At 45.7% G+C, this 17,303-nt stretch overlaps 1 protein-coding gene across 1 annotated transcript in view; it reads right to left on the bottom strand.

The window, feature by feature from the left end:
- ALK (ALK receptor tyrosine kinase) overlaps positions 1-17,303 on the bottom strand; it is a 646,243-nt gene that overhangs the window by 78,777 nt on the left and 550,163 nt on the right. The window contains exon 9 of the mRNA XM_033125413.1: positions 126-295. Coding sequence (XP_032981304.1) covers positions 126-295 — 170 coding nt within the window. The remainder of the gene's footprint in view (positions 1-125; positions 296-17,303) is intronic.

Here is a 17,303-nt window from a genome sequence, read left to right as displayed (position 1 = left end):
ACCCGTGTATGTGCACTCTGGATGTGTGTCTTGGGTAGAGGGGGTCGGGGGAGGGAAGCCAGGCCCTCCTTCTGCATTTTGGCTGATAGAAGGAAAGAGAGTGATGGAGATGAGTAGAGACCCACCTGTCGGCCACATCGAGGAGAGGTAGCACTGCCCACTGCCACAAGCTCAGGCCTTCATTGGTGGTAACATGCCAGATCATCCTGCTGTGTTCCTTCCCCGTTTTGTTCTCCACCAGCACCAAGGAGACGTTTCCCTGCAAGTCTCCACGGATGAGCCAAGACATTCGGAGCTGCAAGGGAGAGAAGAGCCAGAAGACATGATGTGGAAAGAAAACCTTAGGTCCCTTCCTGGAATTCTCAACCCTAAAGGAGTTTTCTGGAGACTCAGCAGAGGTCTGCCTAGCGACGATTGCTGGATGCCCACCGCCTGAGCTTGCTCCCTGTCTCCCAAAGGACTTTAATTAAGGTGCAAGGAGCCGGGCAGGGCCAACCGATGGGCAGTTTGGGAACTTTGTTCAGGTGAATGTTATCATCCTAAATCTCACAAGATTCTGCCTTTGAGGTGATAGCAAGACCACTGGGGGGATTAAATGAACTTCCTAAAGAAGACCCAAACAGTTTTGTCTGGGACCTTGGGCAAGTGATTTTGTGACTCAAGTTCTTTGAGTATGTGGGTATCATAGATTTTCATTCCTTTCCTACAGACTCTAATAGTCCTATTTGAAGGATACCATGTCGTGTGTTAGCTAACTGGAGACCCTATGACTTGGTACCTGTGGCTATTGGTAAGCCAAGGTGAGACAAAAATCTGCATATCAAGATCTTTTGATATGGTTGTCCTTCAGAATGAGAATGCCCACTTTGCCACAAGGGAGCCACAGTCATATGTTTTCAGTGTGTATTTATTAAAGGTTTCTATGGCATTGCTCACTAGACCTATGAAAAGGAATCGTGGCTAATGTTTCTAAGAAAGTTTAAGTACAGTCATGCCCGGAGGCCATCTACACTATATACAAGATCTCTGGTCTTTGTGTTTAAAGTAATAGAGGTTGTATGTTTGATAGAAACAATTTATAAACATCATTTAAAAGTTAGGACAACTACAGCATATCATTGCCCCAAATAATCCTGTGTTCAGATCCTGTAATAAAAGATGGATATTAAAAAAAAAAAAAAAGAAAAGAAAAAAAGATGGCCAGTACCGAAAGGAAGGTAAAATATGCCCTATGCCAGCTGCAGTTCTCATCAGCTATGGTGCCTTTCTTTTCTGATTCTCATTGTTTGAAGACATCCTTCTTTGTCAATCACTGCTCCTTTGTCTCCCGGTCCCTGAGCTTATGGTTGCCTCACAATTTGGTCAGAGCAGTTATGGACCATGAGGCACTGAAGCAGAAAGTTTCCTAGGTTGCATAGAACCCCTTCACCACCAAGGCCACACCTGGCATTGGGGTGTCCAGGTGCTGTTCTACTTCTCAGACCCTGAGTCGGGTAAGCCTGGTCTATAACCATAACCTCTTTACTTACCCTTTCTATTTCCCCAAATGCAGAGTGGCAAATACTTGTCTCCATCGAGACCTGCCACAATAATTTAACAAAACTGTTAAATTTTTTCTGCTGCCACTTGGCTTTCTTGTGCCATCTGGATGCTGTGACTGGAGATTTTAATCCTACTCTTGCTAACTAAATTCCCTCAGCCCTCAGCCCTTGCCCTGCTGTGCCCAGCTAAGGATAATGTTTGCCACATGCTTCTTGGCTGCAGAATATTGCTGATTTGGACTTCTGTGAAATCAGACTGTTGAACCTCAATGCCCTGGATGGTTGGTGGTACTTAGTCATCCACTGTTGATTTCCACGGTTGATTTCTAAACACATGTAGCACAATGGGGCTTTCAAACTCTTCCTCAAAGAGATGCTGTCACCTCTTGGTCCCCAATTCCTGATCCATTATTTTGATTCCTATACTTTACTGATAAAGTTTACTATACCAGGTACAATCTCCTTCAGCCTCTTCTTCTTCTTCTTTTTATTTTCTTCTTCAGCATATCTATTTATCTACCTCCTCTCTTTCTTTCCTGTCTTAGAGGAAGATATATCTTTTATTTTTTTCTACATTAACCCTTAAACACTTCATCACCCCCTAGTCTTTACTCTGTCAATTCTTTCTCCTACTTTCTCCAGCACCTTCAGAGTCTCTCTACCTTCTGGCTCTTCTGCCTCCAAATAAAATAAGGTTTTACCCACCATGGAAAAATATCCTTTATTCGATCCTGCTAGCTGCTTTGGCTTGCACCCTATTTCTGTACCTCCATTCAGATGCTAACATCTGGAATAACTGGTATGTAACTGCTGCTTCTATTTCCTTGTCATCCATTCTCTCTTTAATTTCTTTCAACCTGGCTTTATCCTCATCACTCTAACAAAGCAACACTCACCATGTCCTTTATAACTTAGTCTTGGAACACTTTCCATAGCCTCCTAAAATGCTTCTCCATCTCCACTCTTTCTGCCTTCTCAATTCTTTTGTATATCTGTCACATTTTCTCATTTATCACTACAACCTGTGACTCTTCAGTGGTTTCTCACTCCCTCTCAATTCATAGCAAAGCATTCACATTCCTTTATAATCTAAGCAATCCAACATTTTGTCCATATAATGAATATTTATTGAGCACTCATGCTGAGCCACATGTATCCACCATTCTAGAATGGTCTAAGAGCTCTGAGGCAGAGGTGTCTGAATTCAAAACCAGTTCTTACCACTTTAGTCATTTTGAAGCTCAGTTCTCTATTCTCTAAGATAGGAATAGGTTTATCTACCTTATAGGGTTATAATGACAATTAAATGAGATAATACATAATGTAACAAAATGTCAGAAAGGAAATTTGGCTGAAGCACTGAGGCACTAGATACTACATTTCGAAGGAAGTCTGAGAGCACAGTGATGCTGAACTTTCAAGAGCGGTGGATGACATGGGTTACATAATTCTTAATTCCTCAGCCATGATTTGGATATAAAAAAGTTGGTGGTTGACTATCAAGAGAGAGTCTTTGGGATGTGCTTTTGGTATATCATGATTTCTACCTAACTTCACCCTTCTGCTAAGAAGGTTCCCTCTTCATCCACATCAAGAGAGAGTGGATTTAATGATACCACACAAAGCAGATGATAACCCCAGCAGTTTGGGAAGCATGGTGGATTGGTGTCTGTCTCCTACCTGGAAAATCTTAAGTATGAACAAGAGGCTGGTTAGCTGCTGTGATGGCAGAGCAAAGGAGAAATGGCAGCATTAGGTGGCCTGCACTCCCAGAGTTTGCTGGGGCAAAAAATGCATGAGGATTGCACATAGTTTAGAGTGAGCCGTGTATAAGGGAGTCCATGAGGGTCATTTTAGATCCTGTCTGAGAGGCTGCTTGGAGGAGTAAACAGAAGTCAGTCAAAAGAAGCGGCAGGTATCTTGAGATGCCCAAGGGCAGAGGAAGGAGTAAGTGACCACCTGGAATGGAGACACATAAGTCCCGGTCAAGGTAAAAGATTCCCAGTCATAGTGGAGGGGGTGAGGAGAAAGGAAGATCTCCAAAGAAACCCAGAAGTGCCCCGGTGAGACACAGTAAGCCTTAAACTTTTGTCACATGCGGAGAATACCAATGCCACAACAGTCCCTGTCAAGTAAGAGCTCTACTGCTCGCCTTATGTCTCCTCCCTCCCTGCACTTAAGACCTTGAGAGGTCATAAGTTAGCAAGGCACAGTGATGTGAAGCTGAAGGTGAACAATAATGAATGTCAATACAGTTTATATTTATATAAATATATATATATATAGTTACAAGAAGCGGAGTACAGCATTAGGAAAGAGACGGTGGAAATGTAATGGCTGTGTGCAATGTCAGAGGGGTAGTAGATTGGGGGAGAGGGGTTATCACTGTGTGAGGGATATAAATGATAAATGTCTAACTATTACATTGTGTTGTGCACCTGAAGCTAATAAAAAAAAAATCTTTATTAAAGCAATTTTCACCAAAAAAAAAAGAATAAAAAAAGAGAAGCCGTACATATATAAAGTGGAAGAAATAACATGTACAATAAAATTGGAAGGGAGAGTTCAAAGAAAAAAAAAAGAAGTTAGCTAGGCACAGAAGAGAGCTGGGTGAAGGAGAGAAATCAATGACCATTCTTTCCCTGACTTCGGGCTTTTCATCTGCGAGAGGGCTAAGTGTGGTGGGGGAGGGGAGGGAAAGAACCCCAGACTTTAAAGAAAGATTGAAGTTTTGATCAGGTGGGCATTTTGGTTTCTAAGGAAGGCTGTGTTTTGTGTTTTGAAGTGACTGAAGAACTGCCTGTATTACCTTAGAGCACCCAGATCAGCAGTAGGGTCTGCCAGAGTTTTCACCCAGTAGTCTACACACAGGGACCCAATGAATGTTGGTTCCCACACTCCTCCACACCAGTCTACCTGCCAGCTTTGCACCTACTTAGCATTTTTCTGCTTCTTGCGTTTGATCCTTCCATTTCCTCTACCTGCTCTTTCCTTATTTCCACTTAAAAAAGATTAAGTCTCTTTTGTTTTCAGGGAGCCTTTTCTTATCATCAACTTCAGAAATGATCTCCGCCTCCTCTGAAATCTTATAATTGACGCTACTGGGACCATCACGGGGGGGGGGGGGGGGGGGGATAGCTCTGCTGCCTCGTCTTCCCTCTCAACCCTCCACCTCCCTTGGACTACAAGTTCCTTCAAGGCAGGGAATGTCTTAGTGACCTTGAATTCTCAGTAATTGTCAAGTGAAGGCACGGGGTAGGAGCCGATCAATGTCAGAAGAAATGTATACATGTACAGGTTTACAGGAAGACCCTCCTAGATTTACCAGGTCCCCCTCTCAGCGACAGAAACCCACCTTCCATCCTGCGAATTTCCTTAGCACTGCCCTGAATTCCAGGGGTCAGTTTCCAGGAAAGGGGAGAGGATTCACAGCCACGTACTCTAATCCAAACTGCCCAGTTCTCAGCCACTTACTAGGAAAGTTTCAGCTTGAAGGAGTCTGCTAGTGCCCTGAACATGCTGGTGAGGTGCAGCCCTGTCATGTCAGCACTGGGGCCACTGACCAGCTGACTGCCGAGCTTTCTCCATCTTCCTGCGCTCTATATTTTAGGCCAGTCCACCTGGACAAGGATGGAGCTAAGAATGGCATCCTTAGCTTTTGAGGAGGTCCGCCAGGATCCCTCTTGGGATCAGTCCTTGAGGGAGACGATCATCTATTCATTCAACAAATATTTACTGCATAGCTATTCTGTGCTGCATATTATGCATATCTTCTCTGTCCTCATGGAACTTATTACCTAGCCAGGAAGTCTGGATTTAAATGAGTAATTGCAATTGTGCTGAGTGTAGCAAAAGGAGAAGTAATCAAAGCCACTTGACAGTGAAGACATAAGACATAAGAGCGTCAAGACATTTGACATTATACAGTCAGGACTTGAGTCAAGATAACCCAACTGCTCAGAGCTATGGATAAAAAGAAAAATTAAAAATTTGACTTTCCTTTCACCTCATAATACAATCACCTATGTTTCTAGCAGAAAACATTTATGTATAGCCAAACTTAAGCCAGGGAGTGCATTGTCTGAGATTCAACAAAATCTTGCTCTAGAAACAGACACAAAATGGAATAAGATTGCAAACTGGCAGCCAGTGAGTGACCCGCAAAGTTTGGTTTTTGGTCTTTTTTTTTTTTTTAAATCCACTGATTATGTGGTAAAGTGATGTACCCAGGCAGATACTTTTCTTCCTCAAGATTACAAGCAGTCTTCCACTTGGCCTACTTCTCCCCTGTAGTTATCCCTAGTGATTCCAGATTCTGCTGCTGAGAGTCAGTCAGTGCTTTTTCAGACTCAGAGTCTGATCTTCAGGCTGGTATCATCGATGTTACTTGGGAACTCATTAGAGATGCACAATCACTGGCCCGACCCCAGACCTGCTGCATCAGAATCTGCAGAGAAGTACGAAGCTAGACAGCAGCCTCTGGGGCCCATGACTGCTCCTGTGACTCATCCCACTTCCGTGCTCGATTGCATCAGAAGCAACTGCCCTCTGTATCAGCATTCATTCTCTGGTGGCTTGTCAAACTCTCCTTGTTTCCTTTTCTGTTGACAACGGGATAACTTGGAGTTTGGGCTCCAAGGCCAAAGTTAATTAACCGTGTGACTTTAAGCCAACCAACCACTTACCCCTTCTGAGCTTTTATTTTCTTATAGACAAACCTGCGAAAATAACCATACGGTGTTTATAAAGACTGAGTGAGATAAAGAAGGTGGGGGCAGAAAGATCTCACATGTTGTGATGAAATGGTTAAATTAAACCAGTGGCTTGAATCACCTGGAGAGCTTTCACAACTACCCGCCCCAGAGACTGATTTCATTGATTTAATTGGCCTTGGGTAGGGCCTGGGCATCAGCAGTTTTTCAAATCTCTCCATGTGAGTCTAGGTGCGTCTACTCAGTTGAGGCCACTGATGTATAGTAGCAGGTCAGTGAGGGGTCCATTTTCATCTTAAACTTTGAGTAAGAGGCAATTCTTTTTCTCCCCCTTTCTTCCCCCAACCCCCCACCCTCGTTCCCCCACCCTCGTTCAAGACTGTTTCTCAGCAGCAGGACAAAGCTCCCTGGCCCATCCTGGTATTATGAGCCTTGCGCTCCCCTCAGCTGAGGCAGTCATTCGCCAGCTCATGGCAGTTCAGCTGCCAGCCACTCACGCTGGCGGCCACTCAGGCTGGCCTCCAGCCCACGGCAGCACACAGCAGCCCATCATGGCAGCCAGTGCTCACAGCAGCCCAGCTTGAGGAGAGCCGTTGTCCACAGTCTTAGCTGTAGAGGGCGCAGCTTACTGGCCCATGTGGGAATCGAACCAGCGGCCTTTGGCGTTAGGGGCACGGCGCTCCACCACTAAGCCACCGGGCCGGCTGGCAGTTCTTAATAAGTAAATAATGGCTTTAAATGGACCCACCATCACCAAGGTGTAGAAAGAGTGATTTTCCTGCATGGGGAGAACACAGCCCTTAGCAGAGGGTTTTATGTGGCTGCCACATCACTCCTGGGCAAAGAATGAGCACAACCAGAGAGTGGGAGATCCCTGGGCTGTGGGGGGTGAGGATGCAAAGGGACCAGAAGTATCCTCTCGTTCGTTCCTACAGGGTAAGGTTCTCATCAATTTCTTAATTAGAAAAACTGGAGGACTGATGTCAATTCCTACTGAATGGCCCTTATTAATTATTTGTATCTAAGTGTATAGAGCAACTATCTGTCATTCCCTGAGCAGATCCCAGGCTCAAGTCCCGGTCAAAGTCTTCCATTTTCCTAGGTGGAACAACCCCTTGGTATCGTTATGTGTCGCTATCCATGCCAGATAGACCTGGCTTGATCTCGACGGTCATGGTTCAGGTAAAACATTTTGGAATTTGATCTTAATAAGAGCGGTTTCTGGCTGGATGAAGTAATGTGTTCATTGACTGTTTATTGACTACTAGAGAGCTGAGCTGGGCACTTGTACATGTGATGTCTCATTTTATACTCACAGTGTTCCTTCCTGTAGGTATTATCATACCCACTTTTTCAGATGTGGAATCTGAAGCTTCGATTTAGTAAGTCACCTCTGGTCGCTGCAGCCAATATGCCGCAGACCTGGATTCCACTCTATGTCCTGTGCTCTTTCTACCATATCTACAGTGTTATAGACATGTAACACATTATAGTAATACACACTTACATCTTTTGGGATGTATTGTGAAGGTTTTCTAGATTCTTGGTGCTCAAAGTGTGTTCTGTGGACCCAGCAGAGTGGGCATGACCTGGGAGCTTATTAGCGATGCAGGGTCTCAGCCCCTACCTTAGACCTGCTGAGTCAGAAGTTATATTTTAACAAGATCTCCTCCCAGAAATACCTTCACATTGGGGAAATTAGGGAGATAGTGGATTTTAAACCATTTATAACCATTGTCTCTGCCAAACAATTAATAGGCATATATGTGTATGTGTAAAACAAGAGTATTGACACAAATATGGGAAATCTTATACAAATCCTAAATAAATAACACTTGTTGGGGCCGGTAACGATACAATGTTTGATTCTCCTAGATATGCCCTAAGAGGATATAGGTTATAAATGACAGCTTTTGACTAATAAACTCTTTTATATGCAGACAGCAAATGAGACAAGTGAAAAGAGACAACGCCAGGAGCACGCCACCAGCAATTACATCTCTGGCTCCAGCAAGCCTTTTCACAAGGGCCTTTTTTTCTTCCCTCGCGGTGGGGCCTGATAGACTTTCCAATTATGTGCTACCAGTGTTTGTCATTTTATTAATTAAAGTCCTGTATGTAAAGCAGAAGCAGCATTGTGGCTAGGCCTAATGCTATTATTTCTCTCATGGCCCTTTCCTCCTCCAGAGGTAATTACCGCAATTTTATGTCTAGAATGTGCCCCGTGTTTGCTATGCATACCTCGTGGCAACTTCACAACACTCTCTTGAGCCCATAAAAAAAAATATCAGCAGGGAATTTAGGCTGAAGTTAGACAAAAGAGAATCAAAGGTGTCAAATAATGTCCATTCTGCATGCAGCACCCCCAAATGTAGGACATGATATGTGGGGGGGGAGGTGCTGTTTGTCCTTGAATTTCTGACGGGCTGCATGAATCACCATAGTAGAGACAAACCCAAGGACAGGAACTCTAGTGTGTATTTCACTTCAACAAAAGGAAATGTTTTTTAATAGATAGATGCTCAAAGATGAGCTTGCTTGAGGTGGGTGGTGGGTACTCCCCAGATATTCCGCACATCCAGTCACTGCTGGATAGCCAGGCTTGGGGTTGTTGCCAGGGACATGAAACCACTGAATGGAGGGTAAGGATCCTAACCAGCCTAAGATGTCACAGGGCTGTGATTCTGGGTGTGAACTTGTAATTTTAAGAGTTCCTTGGTTTCAATGTGGTCTCTTCTTTCACTGAGAGTATTGACTCACTGCAAAAACCAGTGTTTTTGTACACCATCTCCTAATCCACCTGGAACAAATAAACACCAACTCTCTAGGTATAAATAGCCTAATGAAAAATCAACTCAACACAGCAAGAAGCAGACCAGATGCAGACTTCTGCTAACAAGCAAATCAAATAGCTGGCAAATACTTGCAATTATGAAGGCTTAAGAAATGCTGGATTCCTGACCAGGTAGGAGAGTTAAAAGATTGAGATCCTTTCTGAAAATAGCACCCCACATCTTCTTCTTTCTGAGGCATCACCTCGAAGCCAGAGAACACCCAGCCAGGGACACCCACATGCCCCCTTTGTGAAAACACAGCAAGGAAACATGAATGCTTTGTGTAAAAATAATAACCGCGGGATCCCTGACTGGTGAGGTTATGATGTTACACATACTTTTTTCCTTCTTTGGTCTTTTCTAAAGTTTTTACAATGAACATCTGTTACTTTTGATAACTAGAACAAAAACAATAAAAGAAATTGAGCGCATGTATCTATTAAAAGCATGTTTATGAAGAATGATACTGATACAGGAAAATACAATATTAAGTAGAGAAAGAAGACACAAAATACTTACGTGGTGTGATACTCAATGTATAAACTCTTTATCTATCACTCCGCTCAAATCTATGTTCATCTGTCTGGAAGGAAATGTGCCAATGTTGTCACAGGGGTCTATCTTTGGGGAGTAAGACTGTGGGCAATTTCAATTTTCTTCTACACACTTTCCTGTATTTTCCTAATGTTCTATAATAAACATAGAGCACTTTTGTAATCAGAAGAAACAATAAACTATATTAAAAGAAGCAGCGAGGGAGGATTCCAATGTCGTTGGAAAGTGGAAAACGAGAGTGATATCTTTTTGCCCACTTCAGGGAGGGGCAGGTCCTCTCTCCTGAATGGTGGGCTTTGCGAGGAAGCCCGAGGAAGGTGGAAGCCTCAGGGGAATGTGGTGGGGTCATGCTGAGGACAGAACGGGGGCTTTGAAATCCGAGAGAGCGGTCCTGTCTTTATAGATGATGTCCTATCTCAGGTCCCTGGCCTTTATTTGTAAAATGGGGCCAATAGTACTGCCCTTATAAAGTTATTGGGAGACTTTCACAGACTATATGAGCCCAGTGCCCCGCTCACCAAATATTTTGGCTCAATGTTAGTTCCTTTCTTCTCTATTGGAAACAACAGGCAGGGAACTCCATGTTAGAGAGAAAGGGCTCACAAAAAAACAATAGGAAAGGGGCTCAGTTGGTTAGAGTGTGAGCTCTGAACAACAAGGTTGCTGGTTCAATTCCCGCATGGGATGGTGGGCTGCGCCCCTGCAACTAAGACTGACAACAGTGACTGGACTTGGAGCTGAGCTGCGCCCTCCACAACTAGATTGAAGGACAATGACTTGGAGCTGATGGGCCCTGGAGAAACACACTGTTGCCCAATATTCCCCAAGAAAAAAAATTAAAAAGCAAAACAAAACAAAAAAACAATAGGAGAGGGTGAAGGATGCTGTATTAAACATTTCAGGCCAGTGTTTTATCTTCCAGGTTCCCCAGAGAATTATCTTTCCAGTCTTATGGGAAGAAAAAGATGATGATATTTTCCTCTGAGTTACATAGTAATGGTGTGATCCTGGGCAAACAGCCTCCTCTGTGCCTCAGTTTCTCTGTGTGTCATGGGGATGGTGCTGTAACATAGCTTTATAATCCTCTGACTGGGGTACAGGATGGACTGTATGCAAAGAAACGCCCATAACCTTTACGGACAGCCCAGGAGTGTCTGCAGGGACACAGGCACCTGGGAAGCATTTATTCTTTGACAGCTAAGGAGAGTCTGTGCTTTCAACAGCGTGTGCTCCTGTAGCTGGGTCCCTTGAATATGTTATAACAATCACCAGCGGGAGCCACGAAGGTCCACATTAGCTTGTGGATTTTGAAGGGGACCCACATCTCTGCCAAGTGCCCAGGAGGATTTTATGCACACCCATGAGCCTTGACAGTAATTCTTCATTTGTCTCATCATGTAATGGCAGGGGTATTAATTTTGAATGGCTCAAAGGTTTTAAATTAATTATGTCCCACTACAATTACAGTTGTTGTTGATTACTTCAGCCCGTTAGCATGCGTTCTGGCAGCATCAACTATGTCACAGTACGTGGTGACAGAATGCTAGGATCCAGCGGCTTCCCAGGTTTAGGTACTAAGGTAAGAATTCTTTTGGCTCAGAAATCTCAGTAGGGCCACACTTGTTGGATCTTTGAGAATCGATGAGGAGTCTCCTCGTGAACTCTTATCCTGGACCGGGGTCATGCTCACAATTGAGGGACTGCCCAATTAATTAATTGTTGATTAAGTGGGTTCATTGGGCACATCCTCCTGGTACTAATGGGAGGCTCTGTGCAAAATACTGCTCCTACCCTGCCTGCATGTTGCTAATTGACCCAGAGGAGAAAGAAGAACACACACAACATCTGAATTTATGTTGGCAGTGACTTCTTCACGCCTGTGCAAAGTAAGAAGAGGGACGATAATAATAATTGCTGTCATCAAAAGCATTGTAGAGATTACAAGGAGTCTTCACATTTTCATTTGATCCTTGCAACAGCCTCATGCAGCAAGTAAAACAGGTATTTTTTATCCCCAGTTAGAGGGTGTGACTTGCTTGAGGTCTGATGGCTCATAAGTGGCAGAGCTGGGATTCAAACTCAGGGGACTTAAGTCAAGTTCAGTGAGCTTCGATCGTGTGCAGATTTGACTTTGGAGTTGGACAGACCTCCCTCATCTGAATCCTTGCTCTGCCTCTTACAACAGTGTGATCTTTGGCAAGTCATTTAGGCTCCCTAAGCCGCAGATTCTGCATCAGTAAAGGGGGGTAACAAGCCCTCACAGGTCTGTTCTGGTAAAGAGATAAAGCAAGTGGAAGGCTTAGCGCAGTGCCAGCCACACAGTAAGGGATCCATAGTTTAAAAATACTCCCTAAGTTGGCTTAACAGTTATGAGGTGTTCCTTCCCTCAGCTCCCGACTAAGGGAAGGTTTCTTTCTCCTAGGAGTGCAAAGAGTTAGGGTGTTTGAGGGCTCTAGATAAGAATTTTGGCTTGCTTTTTAATGTAATGCAACTGAGTGATCCATATGTAACCTGGAGACCAGAACCTGTCATACTGAAAATCAGTATTCTTAACTTTTCTGCTGAATAAACACCCTAAAGAAATCCTAGACTCTTGCAGTCCGTCTCCAGCACGGCTGGCCACATGTAGGTTTGAAATGAGTACTTCTTGGCTCACTGTTTGACAGAGGACCCCTTCCTCCAGGCATCTGCGTGCCCATCCAACTCGGCCACATTCTATGCTGCTTCTCTGGTCCAGGCCCTGCAGTTGCCCACCTTTCTCAGACTTGCCTCAGGGGTCAGCATCACCCCAAGGGAGCCAAAGGGGCACTGTGCTTAATGCTGGGCCCATCATTATGTCCTCCCGGGCAGAGAGTGAACAACCCAGCTGGATGTCACATAGATAGCATGGAGTCCTGCCACTGGTTCTTAGAAGGTTCCCAAAGCAGGAAGAGGAGTGGTGCAGAGAACAGAGTGTGAAAACAAACCCTGGCAAGTCTAGATGGATTTGCTTTTAATTTAGGCAAACACTGAGGCCTGGAGCTGTCCAAAGGTGAGCTGGAATCAGTGAGCATTCTGTCACTGCAGTGGATGTTATAGCATTAGATGAGATGGGGTTAGATGCCCAGTCCCCAAATACCTGGCTCAAAGCACTTAGGCTTGTGGGAGGATAGCTGGGGATGATGTTACCCTGGAACCCCCTCGCTTGTGTCCCTAACTATTTATAAAGAGTGTTGGTTTCTACAGCAACTACATGGTGTTTTTGCAGCACTGCTTGGCCACACAAGGCACAGGCTGCTCCCAGGTGGGCTCTGGAAGGGACTGGCCTGTTCTACTGGTAAGCATTCGGCCGAGACACAAGGGAGGATGGGTGAGTAGGGAGAGGAGAAGGGGGAGGTTTCCTTCTTCCCGAGATGGGCACATATTCTTTGCCGAAGGTAGAATGCATCCAGGAAATGACCATCTTATTTAGGACTCAGCCCATGAGGACTCTCGGAATAACTTCTCCCTCCTGATTCGCTAAAACAAGTGAGAGCATGTGAGGCTAAGAATAAGGGACACACAAGGCACAAATAACATTTGAGACCTGGATTTGAGCAGCAAGCTCCCCTCAGGTGCACAGGAATTAGACCCAGTGACTAGTCCTGGCCTGAGAGACTGAGTGAATAACTAGTCCGTTACAAAATAGATAGGTAATTCCTTCCTGCCTCCAGAGATGCCGGATCCATGGTGAGGTGGGGTGGTTCTGGATCAGGTGAGAATGATGCCAATCCTGAGGGATGTTTTTGGGGCCCTTATTGACTCCCCCAAAGTTGAGGAGGTACCATGTGTTCCCCAACAGGGGCAGAGCATTATGATGGAGCGTGAAGCTCAGCCTCATAAGGTCTGGGTTTGATCTTGATTTTGTACTTACTGGCTGTGGGTCTCTGGGTACATTTCATTGCTACCCTGCTGAGATGGGCTGCTCCTACCACCTGGGCAGCCCTGCACGTTCCCCAACCCAGATCATGCATGGGGTACCCCTGACACGTCAGATCTGCTCCAGACATGAGCCGAATAGAATATTCCAGCTCATCCCCCGAACCCTCTTGTCGAGGGTCTGGTGGGGGCTGATAAAGAAAGAGTGCTTCTGCTTTTGTTTTCCCTCTACCTCAAGCCATCCTATAATATAATACTAATTATTAATCTTACTTCATTTTCTTACCTTCCCACAGGGGATTTTGCCATTGAATTTAATATACATTTAAAAAACAGCAGTCAGAAAAAATTCTCTTTTCTTCCTACCTGAACATCCTATTTGCCCACGGGGCGGGACTGGGACCGGCTTGAACAAACCCCATCGACACAGCCATGACTGTCACCTATTCTGCTTCTAAGTTACACTGAGATGTTGGAGAGGCCCCCACCAGCCAAATCCCTGGGAAAGGCTGGGCTCTGTGTCCAGCAATGATCACCAGCACCCTGAAAAGTCGTACAAGATCAGCCGGAGAGCAATTTGCTGAGACTCCCTGGCCTCCAGCCTTTGGCACGCAGCCTGTCGTGGGGGGGCTTCTTCTCAGTGGGGCTTTGAGCAGGGCTTACTTAACAGATAGCAGGGGGCAGTCCAGATGCCAGCCTCCTCTCCCAGGTCCTGCTGGGCCATTTGCTGTTTTTAATGACACTGAGTGGAGGTCTCCTTTCCTGCAGGCCAGATAGCTCACGCCACCATGGAGGAGCCTGCTGGCCTCCTTCTGCCCTGATCTCAGCAGCTGCCAGTGGCTAATGAAAGCTGACCCTTTTATCACCAGAGCTGACATCAGGGGCAGAAAGGTTCGGCTGTGTTCCAGGATCCCAGTGAGTGCGTGTAGGGAAAGGAGAGCGGTGGCAGCCGCTCTGGTAAGGTCAGGCAACCAGCAGCCTGGGACTGACCTGCCCGGTGGTCTCATCATAGGGCGGGTGGGTCTCACCCCACACTTCCTGGGTTCCTTCATTCCTGCAGCTCATAGAGGAAAGTGCTTCCATGTTTCGGGTGGGGAGTGGGGTGGGTGGTGGGAGAAGAGACTGACGGAAGCCCACTCTCCCCCGCCCCCACCCCCCCGGGACTTGTTCTGTCTTGAGAACATGGTTTAAAATATTCCAGTCACAGACAGGCTATTCAAATAAAACAGAATTTCAAACCACATGGGGCTTGCTGAGACGTTCAGGCTTCCAGGATGTGTGAAAGGCAGGGGGCGGGGCAGAGACGGCCTCTGCCACTCTCCTGCCCTCTTTGTTACCAGCAGCTGCAATGCTAGACACATCCGAGGGTGTCTCCCAGCCAAGGCAGTGCAAGCAGGTCTGACAGCAAGCAACACATAAACTACGGCAAGGCTCCCCTTCCCGGTGGCAACTTTAATTATTTGAACTGGAGCTCAGTAAAATAAAAATAAACTAAAATCTGAATACATTGTGGCTCCCCAGTTTCCCACAGGGAATAGCTTGTGGGGAGTAGGGTGGAGGGCAAAAACCTCACAAAAGCTCTCTCTTGTTTGTGGCTGGGCTAGGCAGAGGTCTTTAAATATTCATGTCCCATATGCAGCGCCTGCACCACGGCCAGCCCAACGAGAGGTGGCTGGCTCTGGTGACTGGCTCAGGCATCTGAAGGCAGGAGGCCAGAGCTGGCCTGCTTCTGGAGTGCCCTGGAAGCTGGCTGGCACAAAGTCACACCCTGGCTATGTCTCCATTGTTCATGGGCACCTGACCTGGCTCCATGTGGGCTGGGACGGGTCTCTCCCAGCCCCATCTGTCTCCACCACCTCTGTCCCCCATGTTGTCATTTCTAACTCTTTCTCGGACTCATCCTGCTAAAAGGCAAATTATACTGCACTGTTTGGGGCCACAAGTAATGGAGGAAAACTCTCAGCATGGGCTCTGAATAAATTTTGGTCACAATTGGCAATTACACCTCAAGTTTCATTGTGCATCCAAATCACTGAGGGTGGGGTTTGGAAATGCAGATTCTGGGCTTTGCTCAGAGATGTCATTCAGGTGGTCCGGGGTATGGCCCAGGAATCTGCATTTATTACATTTTCTAAGTGACTGCAACTGGAGAAACATTGACCTATTAGTTAGCTTGTATCGAGAAATGCATTGAAGGCAAGACCAATTCCCCTATGGGAATCCACGGATGATTTTGGGGTTTCTTGAGGGAGCATTTTGAGATATTCTGCAATTACTTCAACTCCCTGGAGGTCCCATGGACCAGGTCTAGCCTGGGTTTAGAGAAGACGCTTGGTGGTAGGTGTCAGCCCTGGCGCTCAGCTTGGCCAGCCGCCTGTCCCTGGGGGCCTGACCGTCTTCGGAGACCTTCAACCCTGGCTCTAGGTAGTGTCCCCCTTCCTTCACTCGGGCCCCACAGCCCACTGAGGTCCCTTTAGGCGTTCAAAGGCCCCCAGTTAACCTCACACAGTCTCACATGGCAATGCAACATCCTTTTCCCTGTCACCGACGTTCAGCGAACCTGAGAGAAGGAAATCAACTTCCTGCTTTCTGCATTTCGGATTTGTGTAACACAAATGGCAGGGCTTACAAACCTAGAAATGCATATTTCTACTTTGGTTATTTATTTTTCTGATGAAAACATTTCTCCCAACATTGGGAATTCAAAGACCCATCAGTATTAGATGAATGGTCTGAAAACCTGAATGCGAAATAACTTGTGAGCTGAGAGTCGAACAGACTCACTGCCTTCCCTTCATTATTCCTGCCGAGCGAAGTTCTGGCAAAGGGCAGGAAATAGCAGAAATAGCCCAGAGCAAATCTGACTGGAGGAAAAATAAAACAGGCCAGTAAAACAAAACACCTGTTTAAGCTATTGATCAACCCAAAGGTTATTAGAGAAATGATGAAATGTTAGAAAAATATCATTTTTACCTTGACATTTCTTTTTCTAAAATCAGACTCATATTCAATCCAGTGAAAAGTAAATTTAAAGATCAAATGCTTTTAAGGAGCCCTCTCACGTCTCGGGTGGGCCACCTCTCCTCATTTAGATCTCCTCTTAAGCCTTCCTCTCTCGGTGCCTGCTCTGAAGCACCTGAGAAACAGCAACGATGAGTGTAACTCCACCATCTGCATCAGACGCGTGGTTTCTCACATTCAATTTAATGTCATGAATCTATTTACTGGGGCCCTGACTTCTTCCCGAAAGGATTTAAGGTGGCTTACAGAGACGCATAAAATCTGGTCAGATAACACAAACTAGAAGAAGGTAAGAAAGATGGGGGCAAATGTTGTTAGAAAGTGGAACAGAGTGAGGCTGCTACAAACTACACCTCATGAACTGGCTTATTAAGAGAGGAGCCTCGGATTTAATTTGACGATTTTTTTCAATTAAAAAAAAAAGTGAGACATCTTTTCTATTCTCATTTGTTTTATGTCTGAGTTTTTAATTTCACAACCAAAAGCCTGGAGAGTTGGCCTGTGCCCTGAGCAGGGAAGCCCGCTTGGTGCATGGCCGCTGGGCAGAGCCACAGCGTCAGGGACTTCGACCAGCCGGCGGGGGGAAGCGAATCTCGTCATTTTCACCATGTCCCTGACTTGAAGGGAAACAAATCGCTCCGAGGGAGCATAGCTATTCCTGAAATGAAGCCAGCGAAGAATTTCTCCTGTGAGTCTCCAGAGAGAGAGGAGACTGGCCAAATCTACACTAGGTGTTGGCTTTC

The sequence above is a fragment of the Rhinolophus ferrumequinum genome, chromosome 13, assembly GCF_004115265.2.
Source record: "Rhinolophus ferrumequinum isolate MPI-CBG mRhiFer1 chromosome 13, mRhiFer1_v1.p, whole genome shotgun sequence".
Lineage (NCBI taxonomy): Eukaryota > Metazoa > Chordata > Mammalia > Chiroptera > Rhinolophidae > Rhinolophus > Rhinolophus ferrumequinum.
This window is presented reverse-complemented; position numbering and strand designations above follow the sequence as displayed.